Below are 17,444 nucleotides of genomic sequence, written 5' to 3'. Positions count from 1 at the left end.
TCTTTTTTGTTAACATTTTTGTATTTAAATTACTGGCCATTGGCAGGAACTTCTTCCACAAAGGATGCTGGAAATATACCAGTGTTTCCATTACACTGCCCTTCCAGCCAATCCTGGTTAACTAAAGAAAAAGAGGAAATTATGAATTTGTATCATATTTCTTGGAAAATGAATAGCATTTCCAAATATATGTGTCAGAAAAGAACTCAGAGTCTCACCTTTAGAGAGGAACGTGATTGTGTCGCCTTCGTGAAAACTGAGATCTTCAGGATTTGAGGACTCATAGGAGTGGATTGCTACTAAGTGAATCTCACTTTTTGGATTTTCATCAGTTTGCTAGAGACACAAAGAGTAGAAAATCATTTTCTGCCCAATTTCATCATAGCTGAAGAAAAAAAAAGTGATCTGTTTGTGTGGCTATGTCATTCATGGTGTAAGTTGTATGTAGTAAAATCAGGAAGACAGTTAGCCCAACATGGAGTGCTAACATGGAGCATAAAGCACTCCCATAATATATTAAAAAATCTGCATATGAACAATAATTCCAGTTGACTTCTCAGAACCGCCATGGTGGAGGTATGCAGTTGCTCATATGTGCGTAACGCACAAAATCTCAATAGTCTCAATGTCTTTTTTCCACCCTAAAAAACAATAAATTCCCAGATATCTATTGAATACCATTTTCAGCAAGATCCTAAAATTGAATAACCACCCAAATATCCATATTGGAAGTTACTATTGACCGGAATAGCCATTTTAATTACTATCACCGCTTCCTTACCTCTGTGGCCTTACACCACAGCGTGACTCGTCTACCACTGGCACGACTCCACACACTTTCCATTTCTGTGCTGGCATCGATTACGCTTTCCTCCGTTGCCTCAGCGGTTAAACTGAATCAAAGGAAAACATTTGAATTTTGAACTTCAGTAGTAACACAATACATCAATTAACCTGTAAGACTTTTTTTTAAATGTGTATCTTACCTCAAGGTGATTGCAGAAGGGGGGCGCTTCAGTTTTTTACTGATTTTCTCGATCAGTATGGCATAGGGAGACTCAGGTGGTACTGAGACAGCAAAGGTGAATGTGAAACGGACTTTGATGATATATGAGTTGTCTGTCGGCTCTTCATCCTGGCGTCAAACGACACATTGATTGACTTAAATCATCACAGAAATGATAAGAAAATCCACCTTAAATACTTAATATATTAGCACATTTTGTGGTTACAGGAGTATCACATTCATAGGCCGGACTGGACAGATTACGGATATGACTCGGCATACCTTATGTTGTGTGTCTCCACTGCTGTTACCAGTAGGAGTAAGACCTTTAATACAGAAAATGGGGAAACAAAAAGTTATATGGGTCAAATTATATTTGCAAAAATATCTATTAAAAAACCACCTTTGGTGTGACTGATGGGTTGAGTTGGTCATATGCAATGGTATTAACCACCAAATAGGGAATAGTGCCTGTAGTTATTTCATTTTGCTTGAATAATGTGTAAGAAAGCTCTACCTGGTTTCCTTTCAGGTCTGGTCGGAGGTTCTCGGTTTGGAGGCTGAGATCTTGCCTGTACGTAATTAATTACATTAAATGACGGAGGGAAAAAAAGATTTTCAACATGCTACAGAATGTTAGCAAATACTACAATTTATCAAATGCCTTTTTAGTATTAATGTATTTAAAGGAACTCTTCACCTCATGGTTTAAAAAATACATATTTTCGCGTGTTTTCTACTGCTCAGTGATACTGTTGGCAGGAGTAGTTCCATATCAAGAAAATAGTTCTTAATGAAAATGCTAAAAATACAGTACAATATCTTGAGTTACTGGCCCATGATTTCTGGAAAGAGACGTTGCTTTTGAGCTTTTCTTTTTTTTTGCACTCTTAGCATCACAAGCTGAGTACCATATAGTGCCACTTTGTAACTCATACCAAAATAATTTAGATTGATAAATAGCCCTTCAGATAAGTGGGAAAATATGTATTGAAATTTTGGGGTGAACTGTCTCTTAAACATTTTAAAGTCTCATAACAAAAATTTTGACTACAGGAGACTACACCACTTCTAGAAATACAAGACATCTACAAAACAAAAAAGAAATGATTCGTACTCCTATAGCTGCACAGCGTGTTCAAGTATTGGCATTATTATAGCAATCTGCGATATCACCAACAAAGTAATGTACAAAATTAGGTCCATTGCTTACCCCATTTTGTTTAGACGCCAAAGAGATCTCCAAACGTTCCAGGTAATTGTAAGGAACGAGTCCCCTCTGTAATATACATGATAAATGATGAATACTCTTAAGTGACATAAACATGATATTAAAAATAGGAAAAAAACACAATTGCCAAATGGAGGTGTTGATAGATGTACACTTGCACAGAGGTGCAGATGTCCAGATTCTGTAGTGGTCTTACTCTTTCATTAAAGACCACATATGCCCAGTTGTCGGCACCCTTCTGCAGCACAAACACGATATTACCCGGCACCACAGCCAACTCGTCACTCGTCTCGGGAACAAACTCAAACAGGACAGTGTGGGGTTCTCCTTCTAAAGCCCTGTGAAGACGGGAGACATCCACATGGCATCAAAACATCTGCTGTCACATAAGCCATGAACTTCACTGAGTAATAATACAAATCTATACTGTTGTTTACATTTACACAGTGATTCTGCGCTTTCATTTTTTGAAAGAATAACATTTTATAGACTTGCTCAATGCTTTTTTCCCCCATATTTTGTATTTCTGTCAACATTTAGACATTATTTTTCCACTTTATAAATACTCCATTTCCAGTTGAAAATCTGCCATCTATCACAAAGTCTTATCAAATATCAAGGTAATCATTTTTGCCTACAACATGGCTTAATTAGAACAGCTGTCAACAAATTGTATTTTCAAAATTACAGTAACTAAATCTAATGTGTCTTTAGAAAGGAGGACCACGTTTTTATGAATTCAAAGAGACTCTACCTTAGAACTTCAGGTTCTTTTGGACGAGTTGGACCATCTTCAACCTGCCAGATGCAAACAGAAACACAAAGCATCGAATCAGTAGAGCTGAAAAAGGTGTCAGATGCAGCATGTTGTTGCACGGCAGCACAGCAACAATATTTAAAAAGTACCAATAGTCTTTGATATAGTGAAATGTAGCATTTTATTAAAAGCCCCTGGTTTTAAACAGCAGAAAATGTCATTAATACTTGTATATAATACAACCTATCAAAGTTTCCTTATATCATGGCAACAGTGCAATATCAACTTAATCATAACTCAATATAATCTTCCATGTTTTGTGTTTTTGGCATGATATACTGATTTCTTCATCTTTAGATTGTATATTTTTACTTTATTGCCAAAGAGCCCATATGTCACCTGTGGCTGTAATGGGGCAAATCCTGAGAAGGCATCCTGAGGAACGACGGAGGAGACAACCTGCAGATAACAGAAACAAAATGTAGCTCATGTATGGCAAATTGTTACAGTGCAAAGTGACAGCTATAGTGAATTAGATGAGCTCTACTACTCAATGTATCAGCTTATCGGGTATGCAGTATGAGATCAAGTGTTACCTTTGCTTTTCCGAGGTAGTCCTTCTTCTCCAGCTCTGCAACGTAGTGCTTATTTGGTCTGAACAGCACTTTTGATGGGAACTCGACTGGCTTGAAAAGTTTCTGTCTCTGTAGGTGAAATTGCATTGCAATTGATATTATAATATTTGTCATGTAATTCTGTCATGACAAGAAGCTAATTCAGTTGCTGTTTACGCATTTCCACTCATTGCACTGTAAAAATCAACGTGGCTGCATTGACATAGTCCAGGCTGTAATGAAAAATTTAAAAAAAACAGTCTTCTTTGTGCGTAAAAACATAGTGGCATTATGACAGAATTTGTCATTTAAAGGGTTAAAATTCTGAAAATTAAAGAATTCTTGAAATTTATGATCAGGACTGATGTTGGTTAAAAAATAAACTCAATGAAAGTAGAAAATCATATTAACGTTAAATATTTTTTTAACCTTTTTTTTTTTTCAAAAGTGCATTTTGTGTACAAAGTGTTTGCAATATTAAAGCAAGCCCTAAGGGTTAATAATTGGTCACTGGCTGGTCAATGTGAAGCAATGCTTTATTAAAAAGCCTCGCCTGAGTTGTGGGTGGGTGCATCATCTGTAAAGTCAATGGTTATTTTGTTTTTTTTAAATATACAAGCTGAATAAATGTTTCTTTGTTGTGAATAAGATTGCATTAAATGATCATGAATAACTGGACAAAATATCTTATTTGTAGATTAAATCAAAATATTTTGTCATGGGTGAGGACTTTTTCTTTATTTTTTTAAATAATTGTGGCTGCGTTGTCTGACCAGGGCGGAGTCCAGAGCTTTGTCGATGATATTGAGCTTGGTATCTGTCTTGTAGTCGAGAGCCTTCACAAGCTTTTCATGGGCTTTTTCCCACTTTCCCATCTGAGCCTCAGACAGAGCCATGTTGAGGAGAACCTATGGCGGGAAACACTGAAGTCGTGTTAGAAGCTTGTCACCACTTTAATACATCATGCAGACCACAGAATTGAGAATAATGTCTGAATAATGCTTTCTGTTAATTTTCTAAACTTGGAAAACAGTGAGTACATGTCAAATTGGGGTGAATGGCTGACAACAACATTGCCAAAACAAAACAAATTGACCCACTGCTTTTGAACATCATATTACCAAATGCAAAAGTAAAGTTACAGAGATAAAAAAATAACATAGAAAATATAATGGTATCCATTTGAGGGAGACAGGTGCACAGGTATTTCAAAATAAAGGTAATCAGGAATGTAATTAATGTACTGTATGTGGGTTATGAGAAGTATTAAGTGTGCAGAAATGTAAACAGCATGTAAAACAGTAAGTTAAAGTATAAAGGTGAATAAGGTGACATTGTCTGTCTCTAAACTGACAGTAATCAACAGAAGGCATTTTAACATTTTGGACATTTAAATAAACTCTGGAGGCTTTTGGATTCTTACCTCACATGCGTATAGTTTGTATCTGAGCCCCAGTGCTTTGTAATCTATCAGCTGGTTGCCTCTCAGTGCTTTGAAGGCCTGCTGGAAATCAGCTAAACTCTCCTCATACCTTTGAAAATGCAATAAATAATCCAGTGAGATACTTTTGCATGGAACAAACGTTCAAAAACAGAGCAGTAACAAGGAGTCAATGTCATGATAACAGTAGCATGTAGTATTGTAGTATACGGTATTTGAGATGACTGGTGTGTCTTGCCTCTCTTTTTTGTAAAACGTCATCCCTCTTTGAAAGAAGGCAATAGCCAAATGCTCATCTTTGCCGATGCTGCGATCAAACGCCTGAGAAACAATCAGAAAACAGTCACTTCCTCTAAAGGAAAAGAGAAATGGTTGACTGTACTTCTTCTTTCACAGTGACTTGCACTTTCAGAATGTAAAATATCACAGCATTTCATCTCAGCTTTTTCGGCAACATCGGAAAACAAAATTTGACTTTTTGATGCATATTACAAAATAAATACCATAGTTTTTATGTCAGTAATGTTTTAGCTTGCAGTTCACCAGGAAAGGTCAGACAAACCTTTTCAGCAGCATCAAAGTCTTGGTTAAGAAGATGGAGACAGCCAATGTCAAAATAAATTTTGGAGTTTGGTTCTTTTATAGCCAAGAAAATCCTGAGTGCTTCTGTCAAATCCTGTCTGTCCACACAAGTTACAGCCTCGTCCCACTGGCGCAGAGTGTCCACAAAAGACATAGTGACTGGTTAGGAGTCCACTGAGCTACAGACCAAATTAAGGAAGCTCTTCTGATTTGTATCAGCTCGATCAGGAAGTGTGATGACACTGTCATTATTGGTAAATTTGCAAACCAGGCTTGAAGGCCAACTGGCTATTCTTTCCCCCCACCACATGTGATCGTAAGTGTGTGTTTGTCAGTTTACTTTCCCATATTACTTTCATCCCTTGTACCTAAAATGTTCTGCATCAGAATTGTGTACTTCTATCATTTATTCAGAGGGATATATTTATTATATATTATGTTATTGTATATATATTTTTTAATTTTCAAGATCAAAATGAAAAAGCCCTACATCTTGGAAGACCAAATTGAGTTTTATTTTGAATTAATTGTTAAAATTAATTGTTAATTAATAATAATAATAATAATAATAATAATAATAATAATAATAATAATAATAATAATAATAATAACAGAAAAGGGCCCTAGTGTACCAAATGGGGGAGGCATGTCTAATATTTTTTAAGCATATGGGAGGGACTTTTATTTTTTATATTTGGCTTCGGGGACATACAACTTTAAATGTTTTTATTTGCATTTAATTTAAATGCTATTCGAAACTCAATTTGGAATCTACATCTGGAATCCTACATTTGGAGTGAATATATATAAAAAACAAAAACATTGTGGTAAGGGCCTATTTATTGTGGAGGGAGGGCCATGCATTTCTCCTCAGTCACTCAGAGAGACTCAAGGGAAAATATCTGTAGTTTTGGAGAGGGTCAAGATAAAATAACAATTAAAAAGTTACTCCCCAGCCACCCCATTTCCCTGATAACTAAAGAACAGTCCCTTAGCAGTACAAAACTTTTACTTCCGGTAAATGAATTTAAAAATACATTGCGCGTGAACAGACGATGCTCTCAAATTTGCATACCATGCACTGTAACACACAATGTTTTAATACAAAGTTGTATTCTAAAGCAGATAAAGATTTCACCAAGAAATTAGAAATGCGTATCATGTTGTTCACCCTCCTTCGCTCTCTTGTATACCCCAATGTAAATAATGCTTTTATTTTTAAAGAAAAAAAGGTATTTCCGTTATTCAGCTCGTTTACTCTGGAGCAGTTGCCCTGATGCAGCCGTCGCGAGCTAAACAAACATGGCTCAGCTACATTATGAGACAACGGACCTTAATGATACGTAGGCAAATGAAAAGGGAAATATGCGACGATTAATAAGAAACGCGCCAAACATTGAGTTTTAGATGGAGAGCTGATGTATTACTCTGCTGGTTAGCTTACAGTAGCCTTTTGTGACCGTGTTTACACATTGCTAGCTAGCTCACTAGTTGGCTAATGCAAGCTAGCAAAGATGGACCTTGGAACAATGTTGTACAACAATTTAAAAGATGTTACATGGAGCACGACGTCTTTACCACTAGATCAACTTGTCAGTGCTTACAGGTTGCCTCAAATTGCCAAGCTGGATAACGGTTAGTATCTTGCTGTCACTAGTAAAGTTGTCGTTTTCTAGCTGCTATTTGCTAGTTAGCTGCTAAGGTAAACTAGTTCAACATATTTGTGATTAATTTTGTCTGCGTATCGTTTTGATTCTCGACAAAAACTGCTTGTTAACATAAAGTCAGCGTTAATTAATGATGAAGGATGCGTCATTAACTTCAAATTATTGTATCTGCAGTGAATATCTCACATAAAAGTTTTGAATTCCTATACTGAATTGTAACTTCTCTGTTGTTTCTGTAGCCATGAAAGTAAAGACAGTAAATTAGTGTTAAGACAATCATTGGCATAATAACGAATTAGTAATAATATTTCACGTTATGGACAACATATTAAGACATCAAAAGAGTGTTGATTGTGCAACACAGTTACTCATTGAAACTGTATGCATATTATAAAAGTGCATGTGCAGCATGATGCCTTTTTTTAGAAGGACAAAAAGGACAAATAATAATTGTAGCAGGATGAGTCGACTTAATTTTTCAATCTAGGCTGAAAAATCATCCTTGGCCTTATTCTCAATATAGTAGAAGGTGCATGTAAGGAAAAACATACAAAATGCTATAGTTAAGATACACATAGGTAAACGTATAGCAAAACTCCAAATGACTGTATTATGTAAGCAAATTTACCTTCACAACAGTTCTTTTTGCAAATTGTGCACTAACCTTAGTAGATCCAGTATAGTAGGGACTTTGAAATGAAATCAACAATAATGATTATTTTGTTCTCTATCTTCCCATCTTTTGTCACCCTCTACTTAGCCTCATGAAGAATTGTGGCGGTGTATTGCTTTTTAAATGCTAGTGCTTGCTTTTTAGGGAGGTATAGATTAAGACATTTGTCATTGTCCATGGAGGATAGGGGCTTGAGTGTGCTGAGTAATCTAATGCCTTGGCTTGAGTGGAGCAGCCTATGAGGCTCACAAGTGCAATAAATAAAGAAAGAGTAATCATGGCATTTCTTGGGATACTTGCTTTACTGTTTGTGATAATCATTAAATGTCTGTCTCCACCATAGACATTATAAATCAATTATGTTGCCATGACCCACATTCTAGACACCAGTGTGTCTATTACATCAAATGCCAAAATTGAGTGATTTGATGTTATACAACTTTAATATAATTTAGGCCATTTGTGTTTGAGACGTTAGATATACTTTCTATTTCAACAACACCCTTTTGTCTTTGGTTTTACATTTTGCACAACAGCCTTGTGATGTGTTATGTGTTATGTGTTTTATGAAAGGTTTTCGCAGCTAGTGCAACAGAAGTTATTCTAAAAGTTTTTTAAATTTTGTGTACATTTGATATTTTTGTCTACCGCACCCATTAGTTGTACAGTACCTCTGGGATTGTAAAATATAGTCTGTGATCGACTTGGTTTCATTCCTGTAGGTCAGTTGGTTGAAGGGCTCAGAGACAATGACTACCTCTTGATTCATTCCTGCCGTCAGTGGACAACGATTACTGCTCACAGTCTGGAGGAGGGACATTATGTCATTGGGCCCAAAATAGAGATCCCAGTGCACTACGAAGGTGAGCTACATCTGCATGGATGCGTGATGCTCTAGAATATGCTTGATTTTGACTTTTTTGATTTATCTATGTGCATATCAAAACCAGAAAGACAGTGTTTTAACTGACAAAATGGGGTTCGAATCAGGGGACTCCAAGAATGATGATTAGAATAATTGATCTGTGCTGCTGCCCTAAAAATACACAAGATATATTGTGGAGAGTTTTGGCGTTTCAGTGCTTAAAGATTGTGCAAACAATGTGTAGCTTTACCTCATTTTTTAGTTTATATTTGCACTAAAAAGTGCAAATTATGCTTGACCCTGTCACTTACACTGATATGTCTTATAACACTTCAGGTCAGTTTAAGCTACTAGAGCAGGACAGAGATGTCAAGGAGCCTGTGCAGTACTTCAACAGCGTGGAGGAGGTGGCCAAAGCATTCCCAGAGAGGGTATACGTCATGGAAGAAATCACTTTCAATGTTAAGGTATGCTTAATTTGGTATTATTATTATTGCTGTTCGTGGATGAAATTACTATATGTATTTTTTGACTATCAATAACATGTCGATAACTTCTCTACAACTTGCAACTCTGACATTAGGATTAAGATTTCCAGTTAAGACTTGAAATCTTCCTGTGAAGATTTCTACGAAAGGCAATTTAATTGTTAATTCGCTGACAGGATGTTTGCGGACAGGGTTTTTAGCTAAAAACCAAAATCACAAGGTCAAATGGTTCCTTAAAGGGATACTTTGTCAGTTTTCAACAAGCTTTGTATCAAAATAATGTGGGTAAAACACTGCCAAATGTTGTAATTTATGTCTTTTGGCAGTGTTTCGCTGGTTCCTAGGTCTGTTCTGTTTTCTTAATACATCCATTGGTCTTTTGTTCAAAGTACAGGCTGCCTGCCAACCATGCCACCGCCATCATATACACAAAGAGTATAACTTGTCAAGAGACACACAAGCCCCTCTCTGTCTCTAAAACTGTGACTGAAATCATATGAAACGGTAAAACCAGGCAGTGCTGATTGAATATAAATCAAGATTAAGTTACCACACTGCCTACTTCTCACCTAAAAGTTTTTCAGAAACATATTTTAATGCCCTGTTTCGCCGAAATGGTAGAATTTGTAAGCAGGAAATGGACGTGCTACTGCTTCCTGCACAGCCAAAACAGGCCAAAAAAACAAACATCAAACAGTAAAACTAAGCAGTGCTGATCAAATATAAACAAAGATTGAGTTTCTGAGTTGCATATTTTCCACCTCAGAGGTTTTCAGAAACTTGTTTTAGCTTACTGTTTTACCGACATATGATATCTGGCTGGCCGCCATTGTGTCGAAGAGACAAGGTTGCAATTTGTCACCCATCAGCGGAAGCATTTATTGGTCTGATGCATTCTGGTAGGTGTAGTTTTTCTATCCTTTGAGCAAAAACTAATGCTAGTATTTGCATCTTTCTACTGCGTAGACAGCCTAGTTTTGTGTGAGGGAGGATTCTCATTATAACAGTGAAATACTTATTTAAATACTTAGACCACATGTCTTCTTTTCACAGATGGCTTCAGGGGAATGCAATGAAGATACTGAAGTTTACAACATAACACTAAGCACCGGTGATGAACTGACATTAATGGGCCAGGCTGAGATCCTGTACGCCAAGACCTCCAAAGAAAAATCAAGATTCAACACAATTTTTAAGAAGATCGGGAAGCTGAACTCCATCAGTAAGATCGGTCGAGGCAAGATGCCTTGCCTGATCTGCATGAACCATCGCACCAATGAGAGCATCAGCCTGCCTTTCCAGTGCAAAGGCAGGTTCAGCACCTGCAGTCCACTGGAGCTTCAGATGCAGGACGGCGAACACAACATCAGGAACATTGTGGAGAAAACCCGTCTCCCTGTCAACGTTACAGTACCCAGCAGTCCACCCCGCAACCAGCATGACCTTCACCTCATCCGCGAGGGTCATCGCTACAAGTTGGTCAACATTCAGACGAAGACTGTGGTTGTGTGTTGTATTCTGCGAAGCAACAAAATTATCCCCATCCATTTCCCCTTTCATATGGCCATGCCTAGATTTATTATCCCAGAAGAACTGCTGCAAGGAGAGCTGTGGTTAGATACTATGGTACATCGCTGGTTCTCCTTCTGCCAGGAGCAGTTTGACATAGACGACTATTCTCGTGCCGTCCGGGATGTGAGGACAGACTGGAATGATGATGGCAAGAGCCCTAAGAAAGGCAGTGGGAATGGCAGTTGCAGTGGAAGCAGCGGAGGAAGCGGCAGCTCTAATGGTTGTCCTAATCACATGCAGATTCCCAGCTCTTTAACTTACGCCCGGGATGAACTCACCCAGTCCTTCCACCGACTGTCTGTGTGTGTCTATGGCAGCAACCTGCATGGTAACAGTGAGGTCAATTTGCAGGGCTGTATGACACTGTGTGGGGATTGGGCTCTTCTGCCCTCTGATTGCATCCCTTCAGACTCAGGAGAAAATGAACACTTTTTCCCCGAACTGATGGATAGCACAAACCAACAGTCATCTCTCAACAAGTCTGATGTTCCCTATGAGGAGCTATGGTTGGATCACTTGAGAGGGCAGATCCCAAAACCCTCTCTAAGTGAGGGAATTCGAAGTATCAACAATGGCTGTGGCACAACAGCAGCCCTGTCATACCCAGTCAGTTGTCCTCTTGGTGCTACACCCAGTTCAGATGTGTCTCTTACTCCACCACCAGTTCCACCCAAGTCTGAAGCTGTGAGTATAATCCATCATACTTTAAGTTGTAATCCTTAAGATTTCCGGCTTTGTTGATTTGGTAACGCCTGTGCTTGCTGTTGAAATGGTAAGTGCAGCTAAATACAGCCTCTTTGTCAGAAATATAACTGAGACAATTGTGTTGTATTAGATTGCAGTGCAACCAAACAAACCAAAAATTTTTCTTTAAAAAAATAAGTAATTTAAATGTGAATAATTTTCCAAAAATGTAACTGTTCACTATGGCTGTTGTTCTTGTTCCACTAGTGTTTTGCAAAACTTAAAAATAAACTACTGACAAAAACAGTGCCAAAAGTGACAGTTGCCTTGTTGTGCAGAGTTATTTTAGGTGAAAGGTTGTCATTAACGCTAACTGTGACAATAAATACATTGTTTCCTGTGGCTGCTTCACAATAAATGTCACCTTGTGTTTTGCCATTTGAAAGCTTTTATTATGACACAGCAGCAGTGAAGCTCTGGCATGCTTTAAAGAGAGTCAATGATAAACATTGAAGCTTTTATGAATGAGATATTGCCCTGGATTTCTCATTGTTACACTTCATATCTCTTGTGCTTTGGTAAGCAATCAGAATCCAGCCTGGTAATGGTGGGTTCTGCCGTTACCAATAAAAAATTTAAATGCCTTTTACGGATAAAATTCAAACCATGGGGTTTGATTTAATGGAAATCTTGAAGAGTAGGTTTATTTTTTTTTCATCAGTTTCAAATTCAGTTTTTTTTGTTTTCTAGGTGAAGGAAGAATGCCGTCTTTTGAATGCCCCTCCAATCCCTCCACGGAGTTTGAAACAGATGCCATCGGTGCCCATCCTCTCTAAACCAAGGCAGCAGGAGACTCGGTCACCAAGTCCAACCCTCTCCTATTATTCTTCTGGTCTCCATAACATGTAAGAGTTGGACCCGTCTTATAGCACATCTGACACCAGTTACATTCAATTCAAATCTGACAGAAAAAACTAGGAGACTATATTTGCTTTGAGAAAAAGTGAGTTGTGTAAAATCAGACAATTCTTTTAACTTTCTAGTTTTAAAGACTAATTTTTTTTCAGTGTATTTTTCTATGTCCATTAAATATTTCCTCTTGCCAGTCTGTCACAACACTTTTTTTTTTAGAATAATCAGCACATTGAAGTTACTCCTTAACACACGTTCTTTCCTTATACCCCTCATGAAACATGTATAATGTCAATTTTTAATTATTTTAGTAAATATTGAATTCATATGGTGAGGTTTGCCCTTATTCTATAAATTATTTCTTTATTATCTTTCATCAGAAGTGGAGCATCTGAGCAAGAGGCAGCTGATTCACAAGAGCAAAGCCATGTGTGCTACCCCTGTAACTGGGGTAAATCCAACAGCACTGAGCCAAACACTACGTTGCCCGGTGGTAGCCTGCCATCGGATGGAATGTCCTCCAGGTTGTCTTGGCCAAATAACTTCAGTGGAGGAGAATCGCACAGCATGGATGATTTCCTACCAGCCAGCTGTCGAAGTTACTACAGTTACCCCAGAAAAAGAACCCCGAGCACCCCAAAAACCTGCACATCCAGCCTCGTCGACTTCGATGGCCGAGAGCACACACAGAAGAGTGAGGACTTCAGGTCGCAGAAAGCTTCCCTGAATCAGTTCTGCACCAAATCTTCAAGTTACAATTCAGAAATGTACCGAGACAAGCAGATAGAAGAATCTAACACTAAGCAGAGCCTCTCTTGCCCCATCTTACCACCGAGAACACCAAAATCAAACGCCATAAAGAAGTGCACAGATTTACTGTCAGGATCAGTCTGTGACAGTGAGCAGGAAACTTCAAATAGCTCACCGACTTCACATGAGCAAGGCACAAAGGAGATATATTCCATCTCTAGCTCATTAACTCCCGACTGTGCAGCCTTTTCTCCCTCTGCACAGTGGCAGCCCCCATCCAATCTTGCCGGTCTTTCTATTGAAGAGGTGTCCAAATCTCTAAGGTTTATCGGCCTGCCAGATGACATTGTTTCTCTTTTTGTGTCTGAGAAGATTGATGGGAATTTACTGCTGCAGCTCACTGAGGAGATATTGTCAGAGGACTTCAAGCTAAGCAAACTGCAGGTAAAGAAACTAATGCAGTTCATAAACGGGTGGAGACCCAAGATATAACTAACAGTATACGACGCTAAAATCCTGTTGTAAAGCAGTCATGCCTTCAGTATATATGCTATGCACACCAAGCCACAAAGAATTTCTTTTTGTATAATATGAATTTGTTACTATAATGTGGGGAAGGCCGTTGGGTAATGTTTCCCAGCCTGTTTAGTGTCTGTGACTGTTATTTACTAACTGATTGGAACCATTTGGCACTTTCTTGAAGACATTTTCGTGTCAGCTACTTAGTACTTTTTCAACCACAACCTACTGGTGCCACACAAATCCTAATTTAGGCCAACAAATGTAAAGGAAAACACTGATGTGACAAAACACAAATAAGAGATTTGCTCAGAGGAAAGTCTGTCACTCTGATCTTAATGGGGAATACTGCAACATTCTTTTGTTTCCGGGATTTTTAAAAGAGCACAAAAACCAGAGGACATATTTGTATGTTTAAATTTTGTAGTGGATACACAATCTAAAATTCGGCTGAAAATGGTAACCAAAGAATTCCTTGCATCTTAAGCTTGCAATTATATAGTTATGCAGTCAGTCAGTTCAAAGTTCAAGAATGGGATAGACTGTTTCTACAAGTGCATTTCTTAACTGTTGATTAAATTAATGACTGTTGAATGAATTTGAGACCTTCCTACTGCTATAGGCATTAAGATAAAATTGTGTTCTTTTAAAAATCAACCCCTTTGAGCTCCTCTTAAGCTGTAAGCTTGGTTTGCATCAGTGGACATTTACTACTTTACCGAATGGTTAGAAATAGTCAGTGATTTGAACCTTAACTTTTAGCCTTTGGTATCATACTGATGTACAAGACTGTCCTCCCCCAAACTACTTGTCATACATACTTTGTACAAACAGCTTCTTACAACCCATATCCACATTTAGTGTTAGTGGAAGTAGTAATTGTGACAGTAGCAAAGGAGGCAGTCAGGTGAGGTAGTATAACAAGTGTCAATGTCCATGTAGAGAGGAGGTCAGAGTGGAAGGATTGGTCAAACAAACACAGGACTTATACTGTGTTCCAAATTGCACACTTTTTCTTTTTACTTGAATTATCATGCTATGGAGGAAGAGGGTCCAAGTCCAGGGCGCAGAATTACGATGACGTACCTGATGGTATTCATACTCCATGCAACAGTACGCACTTTGTGAAGGCAGCTGCAGTATGTATTAAAAGTTAAAAGAAAATGTATGCAATTTGGAAGGCAGCCATACACCAAGAGACCTCTGTTGCTACTCTGTATGAAAGCAGAGGTCAATGTCAATTTTTTTACAGCAGGTACCTAAAGTGCTTACGTCACGTACATTACTATTGATTTATTTTAACCCGAATCATGATCTTTCCCTATAACCTAACCAAGTAGTTTCCTTGCCAAACTGCAGTCATTTCATAATGCTAAAGACATATTTAAAATTGCGACTATTAACGATCAAACACAACAGGTTGTCTTTTTGTAGATCTGCTGCCACCACTATGGGCCCTAATTTAAGGAGGAACTTTAGGAACTAACAACCTATGTGGTCATATGAGTTGGAGGACTTGTTGGGAAGTACAGCTCCTTAAAAAAAGAATTTGGAAAAATGAGACGATAGCTGTAATGTTACTGATACTGATTCAGTTCACAGCTCTGAATAGATAAAATCTAAAATCCTTTAAATTGTGAAGACGAGAGTGTTGGTTAAAGCCAAAAACTTCTTCTTTTAATATATATAAAGAAGGAGCTGTTTATACATCAGTTTGATATCAGGTAAAAGTGTTGGTTTTCTGTGTACTTCTAAGAGATAAAGTGCTGCATGCATCCAAACCAACTGAGCTTTTGTTGGCCAATCAGAAATCACATCTGCATTCTTGGTGTGACATTCAACTTTATGGAACTATGCTATATGAGTGAGCCAAATGAAATGATTGTGATGGTCTTTCTCAGATTTGTCAACTCTTCCTTATGCAAGGTCTTATTTCTATTTGCTGCATTTTAATTAAAGTTTAATTCAGCTATATCGCTACTCGCTTTAACCTTAAACATCTATGCTAAAAAATAACAAGGTCATTTATAGCAGAAAGTGATGAGGCCTAATGAAATGATGACTGTACTTTAAAACAAACACGGAGGTAACTGACAGAGGTAATGTAAAGTGACATCCTACATAAAATACAAATTATGCATCACGCACTTTGATAGATTTCAGCCTAATTAATTGCAGATAAGGTCATGAAATATAAACCTATAAAAAAATGTCTATGTAGAGAGTGAATGCACTACATGCTTTTTCAAAACTAAAACGGTACTTTTTCTTTGTTCTCATTCTATGTATTATAAGTGTCCTCTAATGCTAGAAACATGTAAAAGAAAGCTTTTCGGCGCCTTAACCCAGAGACCTTAAAATATATAATATTTCATTTTGGCTTAGTATTTTCATTAAGTCAGTCTCTTGAGAATACACTCTAACTCAAAGTCTCAACATGAACATCAGGGAATGATGTAATATGTGTATTTCCCTTTGTCCTGAGACGGTTTGTGAGCTAAAATTGAAAGTGATCTTCTAAAAGGAAATATTGGTTTCTATTGGTACCAAACATTGTTTTTCTATAGCCTTGAATCAGAGTTGATTTATTTATGCAGTATTTAACATAATGCAAAATATGCAGGACAGTTATTTTCAGACTGTTGGCTGAAGGTGTCTCAGCCTTTTATGCAACCCTGGTCTGATCTGTTGGCCAACAGCTGTCGTTTTTTTCACCCCCTGACACTTGCAGCGGGTTGTTACATATTTTACGCAATATTTTAATTTTTTATGTAAGTGCAAATTTAATGTGATTTTTTTTAAAGAAGGTGATTACTAATGTTGAAATTATTTTTACTGAGAAAAAAGCTTATGTTCAAAAAATGTTTTATATAATTTTTTCCTGTTTTTATTCTGTACAACTTCTGTTCTACCTGGGTTTGTAAATCCATAAATTAAAAATAATACTTGGCAATGAAAAAAACAACAACTTGCAAGCCTCAGTCACACTACATGGATGGTGATTGAAAAATAATGTTAATAAGCCATATTTTCAGGTAATTTTGTCAATTTTCTTGTAACTTTGTCACACTATCCACATTTCTTTGGCATGTGTCCCTTGACACTGTTATTGTATGCAATAGTCATGGCGATCCAAAGAGACCATGGGAAGGAACAGCTGAGTGACAATAAAAGGCAAGGTATTACACGTAGTAAAATTACAACAGTGTTAATTTCAGGGGAATGAAAATCGTGCATGCCAAAGGAATTTTCATCAGTCATTTTACTTGAATAATTCTGAGATAGAAACTGTCGACAACTGACCCAGTCCCATTAATACGCTATCATCAAGCAGCTATTACTGAAAGGTATTCCATTCTGATAATGATTATCAACTCTGGAAAGAGGCCCATGTGAATAATTACCATCAGTGTGCAAAAAAAAGAGGGAAATAACTGTGACACTGGGTTTTGATAGCATTTGGAACTGTGTTGGTCAGCATTACTGAAAGTCTGGAGTTATGGACATTATCTTTCTATTCAACTCTGTTTCCCTTTTTTGATTGTATTATCTATTAAAAATGGATTAACGATGTTTGTGGGTTTTTTTTGTTGTTTTTTGTCAACTAGATCAGTACTGTTTATGGGAAATTAGGAATTGGTTTAAGATTGCACATTTTATCAGTTGCACAACGTCATACAAAA

General features: G+C 37.4%; 2 protein-coding genes across 3 annotated transcripts; one reads left to right on the top strand and one right to left on the bottom strand.

Annotated features, from left to right (window-relative positions):
- Positions 1 to 29: 29 nt before the first annotated feature.
- On the bottom strand, positions 30 to 5,800 carry ncf2 (neutrophil cytosolic factor 2). Of its 2 annotated transcripts, XM_042510285.1 has the most exons (15): positions 5,612 to 5,800; positions 5,288 to 5,370; positions 5,032 to 5,140; positions 4,382 to 4,516; positions 3,591 to 3,698; positions 3,394 to 3,453; positions 2,992 to 3,035; positions 2,434 to 2,575; positions 2,220 to 2,285; positions 1,524 to 1,578; positions 1,289 to 1,332; positions 987 to 1,135; positions 782 to 893; positions 219 to 336; positions 30 to 121 (listed from the first exon to the last, which is right to left on the bottom strand). In XM_042510285.1, the coding sequence occupies exons 1-15, from the start codon at positions 5,783 to 5,785 to the stop codon at positions 30 to 32; spliced, it is 1,491 nt and encodes a 496-aa protein (XP_042366219.1). In that variant the 5' UTR covers positions 5,786 to 5,800. The 2 variants fall into 2 exon arrangements, with proteins under 2 accessions (XP_042366219.1, XP_042366220.1); XM_042510286.1 differs by lacking the exon at positions 5,288 to 5,370 and having other exon boundaries at positions 5,612 to 5,711.
- A 1,100-nt stretch (positions 5,801 to 6,900) lies between these two features.
- garem (GRB2 associated, regulator of MAPK1) lies at positions 6,901 to 16,583 on the top strand. Its single transcript, XM_042510429.1, has 6 exons — positions 6,901 to 7,266; positions 8,694 to 8,834; positions 9,173 to 9,303; positions 10,378 to 11,580; positions 12,331 to 12,485; positions 12,873 to 16,583. Exons 1-6 carry the CDS (start codon positions 7,146 to 7,148, stop codon positions 13,732 to 13,734), a joined length of 2,613 nt encoding a protein of 870 aa, XP_042366363.1. The 5' UTR covers positions 6,901 to 7,145; the 3' UTR covers positions 13,735 to 16,583.
- Positions 16,584 to 17,444: the final 861 nt, after the last annotated feature.

Source organism: Plectropomus leopardus, chromosome 21, assembly GCF_008729295.1.
Source record: "Plectropomus leopardus isolate mb chromosome 21, YSFRI_Pleo_2.0, whole genome shotgun sequence".
Taxonomy (NCBI): Eukaryota; Metazoa; Chordata; class Actinopteri; order Perciformes; family Serranidae; genus Plectropomus; species Plectropomus leopardus.
Note: the sequence above shows the minus strand (reverse complement) of the source record. Positions and strands in the feature narration are given on the sequence as shown.

Bases quoted from the DNA above. Each gene is read 5' to 3' on its own strand.
- ncf2 (XM_042510285.1), bottom strand. From the start codon at position 5,785: ATGTCTTTTGTGGACACTCTGCGCCAGTGGGACGAGGCTGTAACTTGT. The intron at 5,371-5,611 runs GTTTGTCTGACC...ATTGTTTCTCAG, and splicing joins ACTTTGATGCTGCTGAAAAG to GCGTTTGATCGCAGCATCGG. The intron at 337-781 runs GTAAGGAAGCGG...TTGTGTCTCTAG, and splicing joins TGTGGTGTAAGGCCACAGAG to CAAACTGATGAAAATCCAAA.
- garem (XM_042510429.1), top strand. From the start codon at position 7,146: ATGGACCTTGGAACAATGTTGTACAACAATTTAAAAGATGTTACATGG. The intron at 11,581-12,330 runs GTGAGTATAATC...TTTGTTTTCTAG, and splicing joins TTCCACCCAAGTCTGAAGCT to GTGAAGGAAGAATGCCGTCT. The intron at 12,486-12,872 runs GTAAGAGTTGGA...ATCTTTCATCAG, and splicing joins TCTTCTGGTCTCCATAACAT to AAGTGGAGCATCTGAGCAAG.